The following is a 15,719-nucleotide window of genomic DNA, read 5'->3' on the forward strand; positions in this document are numbered from 1 at the left end:
GTTAACTCATTTCCGAGTTTCATATCAGCTGCAAACTTTGAAATAATGCCCCGTATCCCCAAGTCCAGGTCATTAATATACATCAAAAAGAGCAGTGGTCCCAACACCGACCCCTGGGGAACACTGCTGCACACTTCTGTCTGGAAAACAACTGTTCACCACTACTCTCTACTTTCTGTCCCTTAGCCAATTTCATATCCATGCAGCAACTGCCCCTTTAATCCCATGGGCTTCAACTTTGCTAACAAGTCTATTATGTGGTACTTTATCAAACGCCTTTTGAAAGTTCATATACACATCAACCACACTACCCTCATCAACCCTCTCCTTTACTTTATTAAAGAACTCAATCAAGTTAGTCAAACATGATTTGCCTTTAACAAATCCGTGCTGGCTTTCATTTATTAACCCATATTTTTCCATGTGCCAATTAATTTTGTCCCGGATTAATGTCTCTAAAAGCTTCCCTGGCACCGACGTTAGGCTGACTGGCCTGTAGTTGCCAGGTTTAGCCCTCCCCCTTTTTTGAACAGGGGTGTGACATATGCAATCCACCGGCACCACTCCCGTATCTAAGGATTGGAAAACTGTGGCCAGAGCCTCCACCTTTCTACCCTCAGCAACCTAGGATGCATCCCATTCGGACCAGGTGACTTTTCTACTTTGAGCGTTGTCAACCTTTTTAGTACCTGTTCTTTACCTACTTTAATCCTTTCCAATTTCTCTACTACCTCCTCCTTTACTGTGACATTGACAGCATCCTCTTCTTTAGTGAAGACAGATGCAGAGTTCTCATTTAATATCTCAGCTATGCCCTCTGCCTCCACAAGACAATCTGCTTTTTGGTCTCTAATCTGCCCCACCCTTCTTTTGACTACCCTCTTATTATTTATGTGTTTATAAAAGACTTTTGGGTTGCCTTTTATGTTACCCACTAATCTATTCTCAAACTCTCTGCCACTCTTATTTCCTTTTTCAGTTCTTCCATGTACTTTTTGTATTCAGCTTGGTTCTCTACTGAATTATGAGCCATACATTTATCATAAGCCTCCTATTTCTGTTTCATTTTAATCTCTGTATCTTTAGTCATCCAGGGAGCTCTAGCTTTGGATACCCTTCCTTTCCCCCCTCGTGAGAATGTGTCTCATCTGTACCCAAACTATCTCCTCTTTGAAGGCCTCCCATTACCCGTTTACTGTTTTACCAGCCAATCTTAGATTCCAATCAAACTGGTTCAGATCTCTTTTCAACTCACTGAAATTAGCCCTCCTCCAGTTCAGTATTTTCACATTTAATTCTTCCATGTCCTTTTCTTTAATCATAACTACTCTAAACCTAATGATATTGTGACCACTGTTACCCCAATGCTTCCCCACTGAAATATTCTCCACTTGCCCCACTTCATTCCCCAGAACTAGATCCAGGACTGCTTCCTTCCTCGTTGGGCTGGAAACATGCTGATCAAGAAAGTTCTCATGTACACATTTCAGGAATTCCTCCCCCTCTTTGCTCTTTACACTGTTATTTTCCTAGTCTATATATTAAGATAATTGACATCCCCCATTATCACTAAGGCTTCCCTAAACCTCTGCACCTCTACCTCTCTCTCCTCCTATAAGACTTTCCTTAAAACTATCCTCTTCGATCAAGCTTTTGGTTACCTCTCCTAATATCTCTATGTGGTTCCATGTCAAATTTTGTTTGATAACGCTCCTGTGAAGCACCTTGGGATGTTTTACTACATTAAAGGCACTATATAAATGCAAGTTGTTGTTGTTATCATAAAACTGCAGCCAGAAGCGAATACTTGCTCTTGGCTGCACTTAACAATATAATTACCTCACTTACCAGAAACATTTTCCTAGGTATTGTGAATTACTGCAGGATTTATCACCTTCACTTCTGGCTGGTGCCTGATGGACAATGGTACTAGATGAAATTGCGAACAGGGGACAGCAGTAGCAGGAGGCTGCTGTGGTCCCAACCTCCCAGTGCAACAAGCTAAAAATGCCTTAAATTTATGTTAGTGTCAAAACTATAATTAACCAGTTGATTATCAATTCAAAGAAAGAATGATTTTATTGTACATTTACAATAAGACATGACTCATAACGTTATCATTTAATCAAAGAACAATGGGAAGATTTTGGAAAAAGAATGCAATATGACCCTCCCCCCCAAAAAAAAAAGTTTAATAATAGTTAATAACAGTTTATAATCTTAAAAAGGTAGCAATATTAATATCAGTGTGATATTCGTGAATAGTCTGGCATGAATTAACAGTTTCAGGGTATGTAATGAACCTTCAGAATATCCCTTGCCCAATTTTTAATTTAATATTTTCTCCTAATCTTTTGGTTCCCTTTTCTAGTTCCTGACTGGAAAGCAAGCATCTGACCTGCTCCAGGCCTCTGGCAATCTCACTCTTGAATTTTTCATCTGGAGGTGCAAGATTAGAATGGGGTGAACTGATCTCCAAATTCCCCTGGTCCCCTTTCTGGAGAAAAGTCTTCCTGAGATTCAGAACTTCATATCAGGGGTAAACCTCTCTCATACTATTTCACACTGCCATATATTGAAACATGAACACATCACAGCACACAGCTGCTCATTTTTAAACAGAAAGGGCAAGATTTCCTGTTTGCTATCTTTCATTGCACCAAAGTCCATTCTGCACCCATATAATCTAAGGTTATCCCAACTGTAAATATGTTTTCATTTAAATATATACAAGTAAGGTGTACACAGTAGTAACACCAGTGCTTTGAAAGGACCATGTATATTCTAATAGAACTTGGTAAAAACCAATTCAGCAACTTGACTAAAAGGAGATAACCTAGTTAATCTACACACATTTTTTGTTTCATTTTATCCTTAATTTTTTTTTAAGACTGGTTATGAGCTACAGTAACCATTGGCAAGTTACAATCATCATGCTACAGTATGTCATGTTGACCAGTCAATTTTTCCTCCTTCAATTAGGTTAACAGAATTAATCACTAGTCTGGGAACGACTATTTCAGAGCTTGCACGACATATACTAAAATGGAGCTGCTTAATTTCAAAAGGGATGACTTGGAAGTGTAAAATCTGAAAATATTCCACAATAGTTTACACAGGACCATAGTTTTTCATCCAAGTACATTTTTAAAAGTAGACGTAACCAGAACTAATAGAAGTGAATATATTGCACAATAATGGCAGTTAATGCCAATATAACTGAATCTTTGGTTGAACAATGATAAAAATGAATCAGTGTTTTCTTTCAGAGTTCAAAATGAAGTAGCCACTTCTGAGAGTGCTGTGTTAAGATAGCTTGTTTGGTACCTATTTCCAGAAGCACTGTGTACAGATGAATTTGTTTTATTGTGCCTCTGTGTCACTGGTTGGTAAAATGAGTGTACTGTCCTTCCAGATTCTCTGGACAAAACCCGTTCAGAAGTTTGCAGTCCTGACTTTGGTAAGTGACCATACTGATGTGTGTATTTTAAGGGATGATCCTGCAGAACTGAATTGGTTTCGCCACACAACGAATGCAGGAATGGAGCAGGTATTGAAGAGTAAGCAACCACATAGCCCTGTTTCAACTGAGAAGAGGAGAATTTGTTGCACTCTGCCACTTGAGAGGTCAGGCTGTGATGGGGGTCGGGACTGCAAGGAGTTTGGTTTTCTTTAAGACAGGGTAACAGACCTAAAATGGAACAGAAGAATACAAATTATTCATGGCTTCAAATGTTGATCATAAATCAATGCATTCTATTATGAGCTTTTTGAATAAGTATCAGTCACTAATATAATATATGAATGTTAATTTAGCTGGTAAATTGTAAGCTTGGGTTAATTTTTCATATATAAAAGTGTGCATTACTGCAGATACAAAAATAAAACTCATTTTAAATAGATTACACTGCAGTTTCAAATTTATATCACAATTTGTGATCATGATTAATTGTGGTGAGTTTACCATTCTGTCTTTGATCGATAGTTGTATTTCCTTTTCTTACTCCATCACCACTTATATCAGAATCACTATCATTGAAGTCACTATCTCCTTTTCCACTGTCTTTTCCACTAAATACATCTTGACCAGGATGTGTAGGGGTCCTGCAATGAAGGGGTAAGAAAACATTAAATGCATTTTTCTCTATAAAAACACACATTGATGTTAAATATTAATAAAGTAGGAGAAAAGACATCAAATTCCAGTAACCTTAACTGTCATTTTTGACTGTATGAACTGAGCTACAACTGCAAACCAAATATATCATTGGCTAGAATACTCTACTTACTTTCTATCTTGGTGAATGACAACTGCACGGAAGATTTCATGATTAAGACCAGGCTCTGACATAAAGCTCTAAAACAAACAAAATAAAATACTTAACACAAAGAAGTGAAACATTATAATTACTTCATTGTACAATACCTAAACTATATTTTGTGTAATTATATCAATTAGCTAGGAGTAAGAATTCCCTGTGAATATAAAATCACAGTACTGGTGCTGAAGAAAAAGAGTGGAATAATTATTTCTATATGAGATACACATGGACATAACTTGCAAATTCACTGTTCCAAATATGCACTCATGCTGTGCACAGATCAATGATCACACAAAGGAACTGCATGAGTCTCCATCAATTGTCATTTGGACACAGACTGCTGGAAGCTTTCTTCAGTACTTTATTATTAATGAATGAGGCATACAAAAATGCTGCATTCATTCATAACAAAAATGGTATTTTGTTCAATGGGTGGTGCTCGTATTATGTGACCTTGTTATTATGTAGTTTAGAAATTAATTCTCAATTGTGTACTGATGAAAAGAAGGACCACCTTTTGAATACGGTTAGACCTGTTTCCTTTGTAATACAGTATGCATAAGTGCATACGACATTGTAGGAAATCTATCATACCTTGCCCGGATTATAAAGCATCCAGTAAAATTAGAGCCAGGACATTCAGGAGCAACATCAGGAAGTACTTATTCCATACAAAGGGTAGTAGAAATCTGGAACTCTATCCCCCAAAAGGCTGTGGATGCTCGGACAATTGGAGCTCTCAAGACAGATACATTTTTGTTAGGTAAGGATATCAAGGGAAATGGAGCCAAGGTGGGTAAATGGAATTGAGGTGCAGATCAGCCGTGATCTAATTGAATAGTGCAATGGACTTGAGGGGCTGAATGGCCTACTCCTGCTGTTCATACGTTCCAGTGCAACAAAGAATAAAGTATTTTGATATATGCAATTTTATATTCACAATAATATGTCAGTCTAAGGGTGCACCTGTGAGATTGATGACTGCAGATTGGGCTAGACCCCAATTATATTACCTGGCTACCAACTGAAAGTCTCCTAACCAGGAAAGAGCTCAGCACAAATGTGTTTACAGGCATACACATAGCTCTCCTGTTAAGAGTTCCTTGAGCACTTTTTAAAACCAGGAGTGACATCTTGCTGGAGCTAAACTCAAGGCCTCTTCCTGGGGTGTCCCTCATTGCTTCCCTCCAGAATACTGCAACTTGATGCTCCTCTGGGTTCTATCTTTTTCCAAATTTACAACCTTCTATTTTTTTTAAAAATAGAAAAAGGAACAATAAAGTAATGAACATAAAATGGACTCTGATAGCAATGAATAGGATAAATCTAACTTATTTATAATATATTCATAACTTCCTACTTATAATAGCACTCTCACCTCAGAGTCAGAAGGTTGTGGCTTAAAGTACCACTCCAGGGACTTCAGTACATAATCCAGGCTGACAATTCAGTGAAGTACTGAGGGGCTGCTGCACTGTTGGAGGTGCCATCTTTCGGATGAGATGTTAAAGAGGCCCTATCTGCCTTCTCAGGTGGATGTAAAAAATCCCATTGCACTATTTGAAGAGGAGCAGGGGGAGTTCCCTCTGTCCTGGTCAATATTTATCTTTCAACCAATATCACTAAAATTATCTCATCATCATTATCTCATTGCTGTTTGTGGGACCTTGCAATGCACAAATCGGCTTCCATGTGTCCTACATTACAACAGTGACTACGCTTCAAATGTACTTCATTAGTTGTAAACTTCTTTGGGACATCCTGAAGGGTACTACATAAATGCAAGTTCTTTCTCTTTCTATAATATGTTACTTCGATGAAGTAACGGAGAGGACTGATGAGGATAATGCGGTTGATGTGTATATGGACTGTCAAAGGGCATTTGCTCTTTTTGACATGTATTAAATCACCAGGAGTTGGGTATAATTTCAAAGTTATAGGTAACACAAAACTCTGAGATGTAGTAAACAATGTAGAGGATAGTAACAGATTTCAGGAGGACATAGACAACTGGTGAAATGGGCAAACACATGGCAGATGAAATTTAACGTAGAGAAGTGTGAAGTAATACATTTTGGTCAGAAGAATGAGGAAAAATAATATAAACTAAATGATACAATTTTAAAGGGAACGCAGGAAGAGAGAGACCTGGGGTAGGGGGGTGTATGTACATAAATCTTTGAAGGTGGCAGGACAAGTTGAGGCGACAGTTAAAAAAGCATATTGGATCCTGGGCTTTATTAAAGCAGCACAGAGTACAAAAGCAAGGAAGTTATGCTAAACCTTTACAAAACACTAGTTAGACCGCAGCTGGAGTACTGTGTCCAATTCTGGGCACCACAGTTTAGGAGAGATGTCAAGGCCTTAGAGAGATTTACTAGAATGGTACCAGGAATGAGGGACTTCAGTTATGTGAAGGGACTGGAGAAGTTGGGGATGTTCTCCTTTGAGCAGAGAAGGTTAAGAAGAGATTTGATAGAGGTGTTCAAAATCATGTCCGATTTTGATAGAGTAAATAAGGAGAAGGTGTTTCCAGTGACAGAACGGTCGGTAACCAGAGAACATAGATTTAAGGTGATCAGCAAAAGAGCCAGAGGCGACATGAGGAAACATTTTTTTTAAAAACAGAGTTGTAACGACCTGGAATGCACTGCCTGAAAGGGTGGTGGAAGCAGTTTCAATAGTAACTTTCAAAAGGGAATTGGATAAATACTTGAAGGGATAAATATACAGGGCAATCGGACTAACTGGAGAGCACTCCAAGTCTTTCCACCATGTAAGTCAGGAGTGTGATGGAATACTCTCCAGTTGCCTGGATGAGTGCAGCTCCAACAACACTCAAGAAGCTTGACATCATCCAGGACAAAGCAGCACACTTGATTGGCACCCCATCCACCACCCTAAACATTCACTCCCTTCAATACCAGCACACTGTAGCTATAGTATGTACCATCTACAAGATGCACTGCAGCAACTTGCCAGGGCTTCTTCGACAGCACCTCCCAAACCCGCGACCTCTACCACCTAGAAGGACAAGAGCAGCAGGCACATGGGAACAACACCACCTGCACATTCCCCTCCAAGTCACACACCATCCCAACTTGGAAATATATCGCCGTTCCTTCATCGTCGCTGGGTCAAAATCCTGGAACTCCCTCCCAACACGGACTGCAGTGGTTCAAGAAGGCAGCTCACCACCACCTTTTCAAGGGCAATTAGGGATTGGTAATAAATGCTGGCCTTGCCAGCGACGCCCACATCCCAAGAATGAATAAAAAAAACTTTCAAAGAGCAGGCACAGGCACAACGGGCCTAATGGTCTCCTGTGTTGTACATACAATGTCGTAAAGCACTGTACCATAGATTAGCCAATGTCTGGAATAAAAGCAAGCTATACTATAAATCTTAATATAGTACTGCACTATTTTGCAACTGGATGGCTGTGTATTCGATAATCAGGGCAATATATCAATTATTAAATGCAGAATTGGGATAATTGAATGTGGAACATTTCAGTTTAGACGTTACTGATTTAATCCTAATTACCTCCCCATTGGTGCCAGTGACTTTATGGTCTGCTTCAAGTAGGCAAACACCCTCCTTCATATTTTCTGAACTTGGAGTTCCATCAACTTCCAACTCATTCCTCGCCGGCAAAGGCGACGAATTTGACCGCAAGTCAACCACTTCCAGCTCACTGCTCCTCGCCGGCTCGGCGTCGTCTTCTTTTCGCCTCCCGTCTTCCAGCGGGGACAGGTGGCCATGGACTTTAGGCACTGGCGAATTCTTGACGCACTTCCCCGTTTTTCCGCCCCTATTGCACGTCGCCGCTACGCCGACGATGGCCATCAGCAAGGCCGCGCAGCCGCCCGCCAGCACCAGGATGACGACGAAGGACGTGTCCCAGGGCCGCTTCCCCGGGCCCAGCAGCCCTCGGCCTCCGGGAGGCTCCGCCGCCGCCGCCGCGACGACGAAGTTGAGGGTGACGGTGGCGGACAGGGCGGGCCGGCCGCTGTCGCTCACGGCCACGATAAGCCGCAGGGGTCCGGGCCCGAGCGGTTGCCGGGCGAGCGGGCGGCCGAGGTAGATTTCTCCCGTGTCCTTGTCGATGGTGAAGAGTCCGGCCTGCTCCCCGCTCACGATCCGGTAACTCAGCCTCGCGTTCACCCCTTCGTCGGCGTCTCGGGCCCGCACGCGGGTTGCCAGGTAACCGGAGGGAGCGTCGCCGGGCAGCGTGATCACGTCGGCGGAGCTGTTGCTAGGCAGCGGCTGGGTGACAACGGGCGCGTTGTCGTTGCGATCGGCGATCCTCAGGCTGACGATGGCCGAGCTGCTGAGCGGCGGGGAGCCGCCGTCGGTCGCCTGGAGCCGCAGCTCGGTCTCCCGCAGCGACTCGCGGTCGAAGGGGCGGAGGGCGTAGATGGCGCCGGTGGCCGGGTCGACGGAGGCCAGGGCGGAGCCCGGGTCCAGCAGCCGGTAGGTGACCCGACCGTTGTAGCCTAGGTCGGGGTCGCGGGCGATCACCGTGGCGATGTAGGCCCCAGGCTCGTTGTTCTCCAGCACCGACACCCGGTAGACGCTGCGGGAGAAGGAGGGCGCGTTGTCGTTCTCGTCGCCCACCCGGATGGTGTAGGGCCGGATGGTTTTGTACGGAGCCGGGCCCAGATCCTCGGCCACCACCGTCAGGTTATACTCGGCCGCCTGCTCGCGGTCCAGCGCCGCCGCCGTGATGATCATGTGGCTGCTGCCGTAGGCCGGCCGCAGTTTGAAGTGCTCGTGTCCGTACAGAGTGCAGGACACCCGGCCGTTGGCGCCCGAGTCCCTGTCCGAGGTGCTGACCAGCGCCACGAAACTGCCCTTGGCCGCGGCCTCGGTGATGTAGGCGAGCCCGGAGCCGGTGGAGGCCATCGGCGTGATGGTGATCTCCGGGGCGTTGTCGTTGACGTCCAGGATGCGGACGGTGACTTTGCAGCCGGTGGGAGTCGGATTTGCTCCCAGGTCCTGCGCCTGCACATCCAGTTCGAAGCTCGTTCTGCTCTCGTGGTCGACCGGGCCTTCCAGGGTCAAGCGGCCGGACTGGGCATCCAGTCGGAAGAGCCGCCGGACGTCCGTGGCCAGGTGGGGGCTGAAGCCATAGACCACCTCGCCGTTGAGCCCTTCGTCGGGGTCCACGGCGTCCAGATCCAGCAGCAGGGAGCCCAGCGGCGCATCTTCATCCAGCTCCACCAGGAAGGAGCTCTGCTCGAAGGCCGGGCTGTTGTCGTTCCAGTCCAGGACCCTGACATGAACCTTGGCTGCCCCTGTCCGGGAGGGAGTCCCTCCATCCTGGGCTGCCAACTCCAGGGTGAAATGAGCTTCAGTCTCCCGGTCCAGCGCCTCCACCAGCACCAGCTCGGCATATTTAACCCCGTCCGTCCTGGTCTGCACCTCCAGGCCGAAGTGCCTGTTTGGAGAAAGCCGGTAGTTTTGGAGATAGTTGGCGCCAACGTCGGCATCGATCGCCACGTCTAACGGGACGCGGGTCCCCAGCGCCGAACTCTCGGAGATTTCCACTGACATCTCGGGGTTGGGAAACTCGGGGGCGTTGTCGTTAATGTCTCTCACTTCAATCTCCACATGGATCAGGACGAACTTCTCTCTGGAGAAGTTCACCACGTCGAAGACGATCAGACAGGGCTCCTTGTCCTGGCAGAGCTGCTCTCGGTCAACGCGGCCCCCGACCGTCAACTGCCCGTCACTTTCCCCAACTTCGACCAAAGACGAGTTGGACTTTTGCATCAATCGGAAACCGCTCGGGGCGTCACTTGCCGCGTTTAGCTGCAAATCTGCGGCCAGGTTTCCGATCACGGTGCTGGGATATTCCTCCTCGTAGGTGGAATACTTGGCCCTTATGCAGTCCGTCATCGGTGCAACAAGAAATACGAGAAAGAGGGAACAAAGGCCGAAGAAGGGACCACAGACTGGAGCAGCAAACTTGCCTCCGTCTCTTTCAGAGGTCATCATCGTAGCTTGGAGATCTCACTAATAAAATGCTCACTGTAACTCTGGAAGAACAGTGGACTTCTGTTACTATAAACCCTGTGTTAAGAGAGGGCTAAGTTATCACTCAAATATCCCTCTAGATGTGACTCGAACTCCAGTGCCTCAAGGGGTTTTATTGACAATTGCATGCAAATAAGACAGTCACTAGCCAATCCACTTCTCCCAAAGGCGACTAAATGCTGTTTTTGATGTTCGGGACGTTTGCAACTTCCACCCGCCCCAACAAACTGACGATAAATATTTTTTTTAAGTAACAAATTACAAATGTTAAGAATTGACGAGGAGCCTTGTTTTCATATCGAACTCCATCTTGTTTCTGTTTTACTTTTGGCAACAGTTGAAAACACGCACAATTTGAAAAACGTCAGGCCAATGATATTTTGTAGTGAATATAATTGTTTTCCACAAAATTGTACTCGCTCTTCAGAAAGACTCATTTACCTGAGAGCAGTTTTAATATAGATTTTCCCAATAGCAAAATTCTGCAATTCCCCAAATTTATTATATTTACAAATATAATTTACTCAAACAAGGAGACAAATTGCTACAACATGAGAGCAACTGTCAGGACCACCTCAACTTTACTTATGATCAGGGCTACTAAATAGCCTCTGACCCTCATAACACTTCTTTCGGAGTTATGTGTTCTCCTCCCCCTGCTTACATTATTTGTGCTGATTTTGAAAGGTTACATTTTTTTGCTGTAATGTTACCACTTGTCTTCATGAAACTGCAATTACAATAAAGAACTTCTGGTCCACAAGTTTTGCAGTATTTTTTAAATGTGACGCTCTTGGTGGAATTGCTTGGTTTCCAAGATGAATATATCATACACACTTAAATTGTGACGAATGTCACCAGCACAGTAAAGCTTTTGATCTTTATAAAGCGATTTTAGACAGTGATAGGTTAGTTATATTCAAGGGATTCTATAAAAGTATGATTTTGAAGGCAATAAAAAGCTTATGGCTGTCAACAAAATGGATCATGTAGCTTGAAGAGCCATTGAAGTGTTAATGCTGCTAAGCTGTAACAAAATTGCATTACACTTTTTTAATGTTCATATTCAATCGGATTTTATGTGTTTAATGAACCATGGCACTAAATCTCGTTAAGATGAGGCCCAGTTATTGGTAGGAACACGCAGAGATATCTATAGAACAGCGGTCTCGTCTGGGGGCCTGATTCAAAGACGTCCTGGAAAGGTTTCAATTCAGAAATTAGCCTCAAATGGTCTGTAAACGTTCTAATGACCTAATGGTGGCATTCTTGAAAATGATACCTCAACTGTTTTCCTTTTTGTGGGGAATATTAACTAACGTGTCTAAGAGCAACATAAAATCAGCTTTAATATCCACACCCACACCTGGGACATTGATTGTGCGATGCTATTCATTCCACAGCCCAAGTATTAGAACAACATTAGGACAAAAGATGGGGCAATTTGAAATATATTTTGCTATTCATAACCCAGGTTCCTTTCCGTACACGCTTGTCTTTCTCTCGCCTGGCACAGAGTTTGATCTGAATTGCATATCTCCAGTTTGAGGGTGGGGGTTGGAAATCTGTGTGTGTGTGTGTGTTTTAGGCGGGGGAGGAGGTAGATCCACCCCATCTGTCACAAGATTGGAGGTGGACAAATTGCTAAGTGTTCACAAACCTGATTGTGTTAACTGATTATATCATTAACCACCTTAATGGACAACAAGCATCAGGATTTGGCTTGGCGTGTTGCTGGTCAGGAGTAGTCCGGTTCATGGCTGAATCAGCCAAGCTTTATGCTTTTTTTTAATGATCCATAAAGGTGACACAGGGTGTCATCAAAAGAAAAGACAAACTTACACGCCCCTTTTTAAAAAGCGGAACAAATAATAAAGTGTACTTTTCAAAAAAACAAAAAGATACTTGTAAAACTAAATCATAACATTGTTGTTCGTGTCTATTAGACGCTCTATCTAATCCTTGCCGGTTGCGGAAGGGCCAAGTTTTATGCCTTTTTAAAATAAACGATAAGGAGACACTGGGTTGCCCCAGCGTCATCAAACAAAAACAAACAAGCCCTTTGAAGGGGCACAGCTAATAGAAAATTAAATGTTAAAACAGAGAAAATTTATAACTTCCAAGCTTTATGTAACTTGAGAACAGAGTTCGTATTACCCTTTTACTGATTTTTGCGGATTGGATTTAACAGAATAAATTGATGCCTTTTAATACGTGAGAACTAATGAGTTGTTAAAAGTCATTTGATATTTTCATAATTAGAAACCATGCAGAGAGCGCCCATGCCATTATTTGTAGTCCTTCTCACGCAGCATCATCACTTGGCGTTTGCTCGCCTTGTGGCCATTTGTGACTAGCAACAGAGGCAGGGACATTTGGGTCTGGCAGGAGTGCGAGGTGTGGGCTCACTCTGCCTTTAATGGGGGCCGAGGGAGGGCACGCGAGCAAAGCGAGAGCCGTTTGTTCGAGGTGATGGAGCCCCTTCAAAGGCGACGTCAGATGGGACTCTCCGGTGCCTGAAACCCTGCCGAGAATACTTTTGTCACGCAGATGTAAAACACGAACAAAAGGAGATAATCTCCTTGTTACCATTCCTAAGCATCGGAACGACCTCGAGGCGATTGGGGGGAGCTTTCCAAGGCACTTCAAGAAAATGCCAAGGCTAGAAGCATTCCATTTAAATGCGGTAAATGATTTGGAACGTTTGCTAGATTGAGACGAATATTTACTTCGTGGAAACACTGCACTCGACACGAGGCCTGGGCTGCAAGCCATAGATCATGGCAAATGCTCGAAATACTTTGAACTGTCCAGTTATACGTGTCTGTGCACTGCCCCCATATATCTGAGCAGGGAACCCGCTGGAGGAATCCAACACATGAATTACATTTTTAAAACTCTCATGCTCTCCTCTTGTATTGTGACTCTCACACTGCAGTCATCGGAACAAAGTAACACCAGCAATATTTTCAGATATATTTCACATTTGGTGTGTTCCTCTACTTATCCAGAACTCTTAAGTATATTTGGCGCTAACACGGGCCTCGGTAGCAATAACTAATGTTTGAGGATCAAGGAGATTCCCTCTTGTAAACAGCATTCCTTTTTTATGCCAGTCTCTTGTTACGCACGCTTCAGAAACCTATTTTCCTTTGTTATAGTCAGAGTTTTAAATTCAAAAACAAGATATCAAAAACTTTCAATGAGAAAATCCCAAAATGACGCTTTAAATGTATCTAGAAAAGGTAAATTTGCTTGACTAACGTCGAGCAGCATACTGTATTTTTTTTTCACTGCAGATCAGTGAAGTAACATTGAAGCTGTTTCAAAGGAGAGGGGCATGGTGTCAGCATGCCCTTCATCTGTTGTATCGTTTATTAGGTTCAATAAGGTTAATGGCTTTTGAGTGCAGAAGCAGTAACATTCGTTGGTCTTCAATCGATTGCAAGTCTATTAGTGTGGAAGCTCGCGCGATAAGCACAAATGTACAACCTCTCAATCCCCCTACTGGTACATGCTGTAAAGTGGGACAAGGAAAAGTGAAATTATCAATATTATGTTCGCCTCCATTAATTTATTTGCGTTGAGCAGTACAGCAAAGTAGCGTATCACAGGGACGCTCAAGGGTTTTGACCTAAGGCAATGATTTTGAGAATGTCCCCATTTATCATACAGGCAATAACGCTTTTACTGAGGAAGACAATAATGTATTCCAGTATTTTTGCTAAAATAAGGTCAATCAATATAAAATCAAATATAAGATTGGCAAAGGCAATTACTGTACTAAAATTGTTCTTTGTATGTCTCATAATTTTGTTATTTTCTGTTCAAAAGGGCCTGACAGTTTGAAAAAGTTTCAACGCAGTCCATCAAACTTCATAAGAAGCTTCATAAAAAGCAGCCCCCCATCAGTAAGAACCAGGCTCCTGTTCAAGACACCCAACATGTTATATTGTACGTCTCTAAGTATGTTTTACATTGTTACCTGCTTCCCATTTAACCTCTCTGTCCATAAAAGGTTTACAATATATGGTAGATATTGAACCTTTCTGTAATCACTTACACAACAGGTATCATCCTTGGCTCAGTGGTAGCACTCTCGCCTCTGATTCAGAAGTTTGTGGGTTAAAGACCTACCCCAAGAAACTTGAGCACAAGATCTAGGCTGACACTCTAGTGCAGTGGGGAGGGAGAGCTTCACAGTCAGAGGTGCAGTCTTTCGAATGAAATGTTAAACTGAGGTCCCATCTGCCCACCCAGGTGGACATTAAAGATCCCATGGCATTATTTCGAAGAAGAGCAGGGGAGTTCTCCCTGGTGTCCTGGCCAATATTTATCCCTCAACCAACACCTAAAACAGAATATCTGGTCATTATTGCATTGCTGTTAAGGGACCTTGCTGTGTGCAAATTGGCTACTCCATTTCCTACATTACAATAGTGACTACACTTCAAAAGTACTACATTGTTGGTACAGTGCTTTGGGATGTCTGAAAGTCATGAAAGGCACTATATAAATGCAAGTTGAGAAAGACATAAGTGAGACAATGACCAAAGTAATAGATTGGAAAAAAGCTAATTTTGAGGGAATGAGAATAGAACTAGGGAAGGTAAACTGGAAAAAACATTTGACAAAGAGATAGAACAGCAGTGGGAAATATTTAAAATGGTGATCAATAAAGTTCAGGAGAAATATATTCCTTGAGAAAACAAGAACAAACTAGCCAATAATGGAACACAATGGATGAATAAAGAGATATGGGTAAAATTAAAACACAAAAAAGGTATAGAATCATAGAATCATAGAAGTTACAACATGGAAACAGGCCCTTCGGCCCAACATGTCCATGTCGCCCAGTTTATACCACTAAGCTAGTCCCAATTGCCTGCACTTGGCCCATATCCCTCGATACCCATCTTCCCCATGTAACTGTCCAAATGCTTTTTAAAAGACAAAATTGTACCCGCCTCTACTACTGCCTCTGGCAGCTCGTTCCAGACACTCACCACCCTTTGAGTGAAAAAATTGCCCCTCTGGATCCTTTTGTATCTCTCCCCTCTCACCTTAAATCTGTGCCCCCTCGTTATAGACTCCCCTACCTTTGGGAAAAGATTTTGACTATCGACCTTATCTATGCCCCTCATTATTTTATAGACTTCTATAAGATCACCCCTTAACCTCCTACTCTCCAGGGAATAAAGTCCCAGTCTGTCTAACCTCTCCCTGTAAGTCAAACCATCAAGTCCCGGTAGCATCCTAGTAAATCTTTTCTGCACTCTTTCTAGTTTAATAATATCCTTTCTATAATAGGGTGACCAGAACTGTACACAGTACTCCAAGTGTGGCCTCACCAAT

At 43.2% G+C, this 15,719-nt stretch overlaps 1 protein-coding gene across 1 annotated transcript; it reads right to left on the reverse strand.

The window, feature by feature from the left end:
• Positions 1-2,060: 2,060 nt before the first annotated feature.
• Positions 2,061-10,372, reverse strand: LOC137323055 (protocadherin-8-like). The gene is made up of 4 exons (XM_067986441.1): positions 7,869-10,372; positions 4,290-4,357; positions 3,965-4,104; positions 2,061-3,691 (listed from the first exon to the last, which is right to left on the reverse strand). Exons 1-4 carry the CDS (start codon positions 10,323-10,325, stop codon positions 3,273-3,275), a joined length of 3,084 nt encoding a protein of 1,027 aa, XP_067842542.1. The 5' UTR covers positions 10,326-10,372; the 3' UTR covers positions 2,061-3,272.
• Between the last annotated feature and the right edge of the window lie 5,347 nt (positions 10,373-15,719).

Source organism: Heptranchias perlo, chromosome 6 (assembly GCF_035084215.1).
Source record: "Heptranchias perlo isolate sHepPer1 chromosome 6, sHepPer1.hap1, whole genome shotgun sequence".
Lineage (NCBI taxonomy): Eukaryota > Metazoa > Chordata > Chondrichthyes > Hexanchiformes > Hexanchidae > Heptranchias > Heptranchias perlo.

Coding starts and splice junctions, on each gene's coding strand:
- LOC137323055 (XM_067986441.1), bottom strand. CDS start 10,325: ATGATGACCTCTGAAAGAGACGGAGGCAAGTTTGCTGCTCCAGTCTGT. Junction 4,358..7,868: donor TCACTGGCACCAATGGGGAG/GTAATTAGGATT, acceptor TGTTTGTTTTAG/AGCTTTATGTCAGAGCCTGG. Junction 4,105..4,289: donor GTCATTCACCAAGATAGAAA/GTAAGTAGAGTA, acceptor CCTTCATTGCAG/GACCCCTACACATCCTGGTC.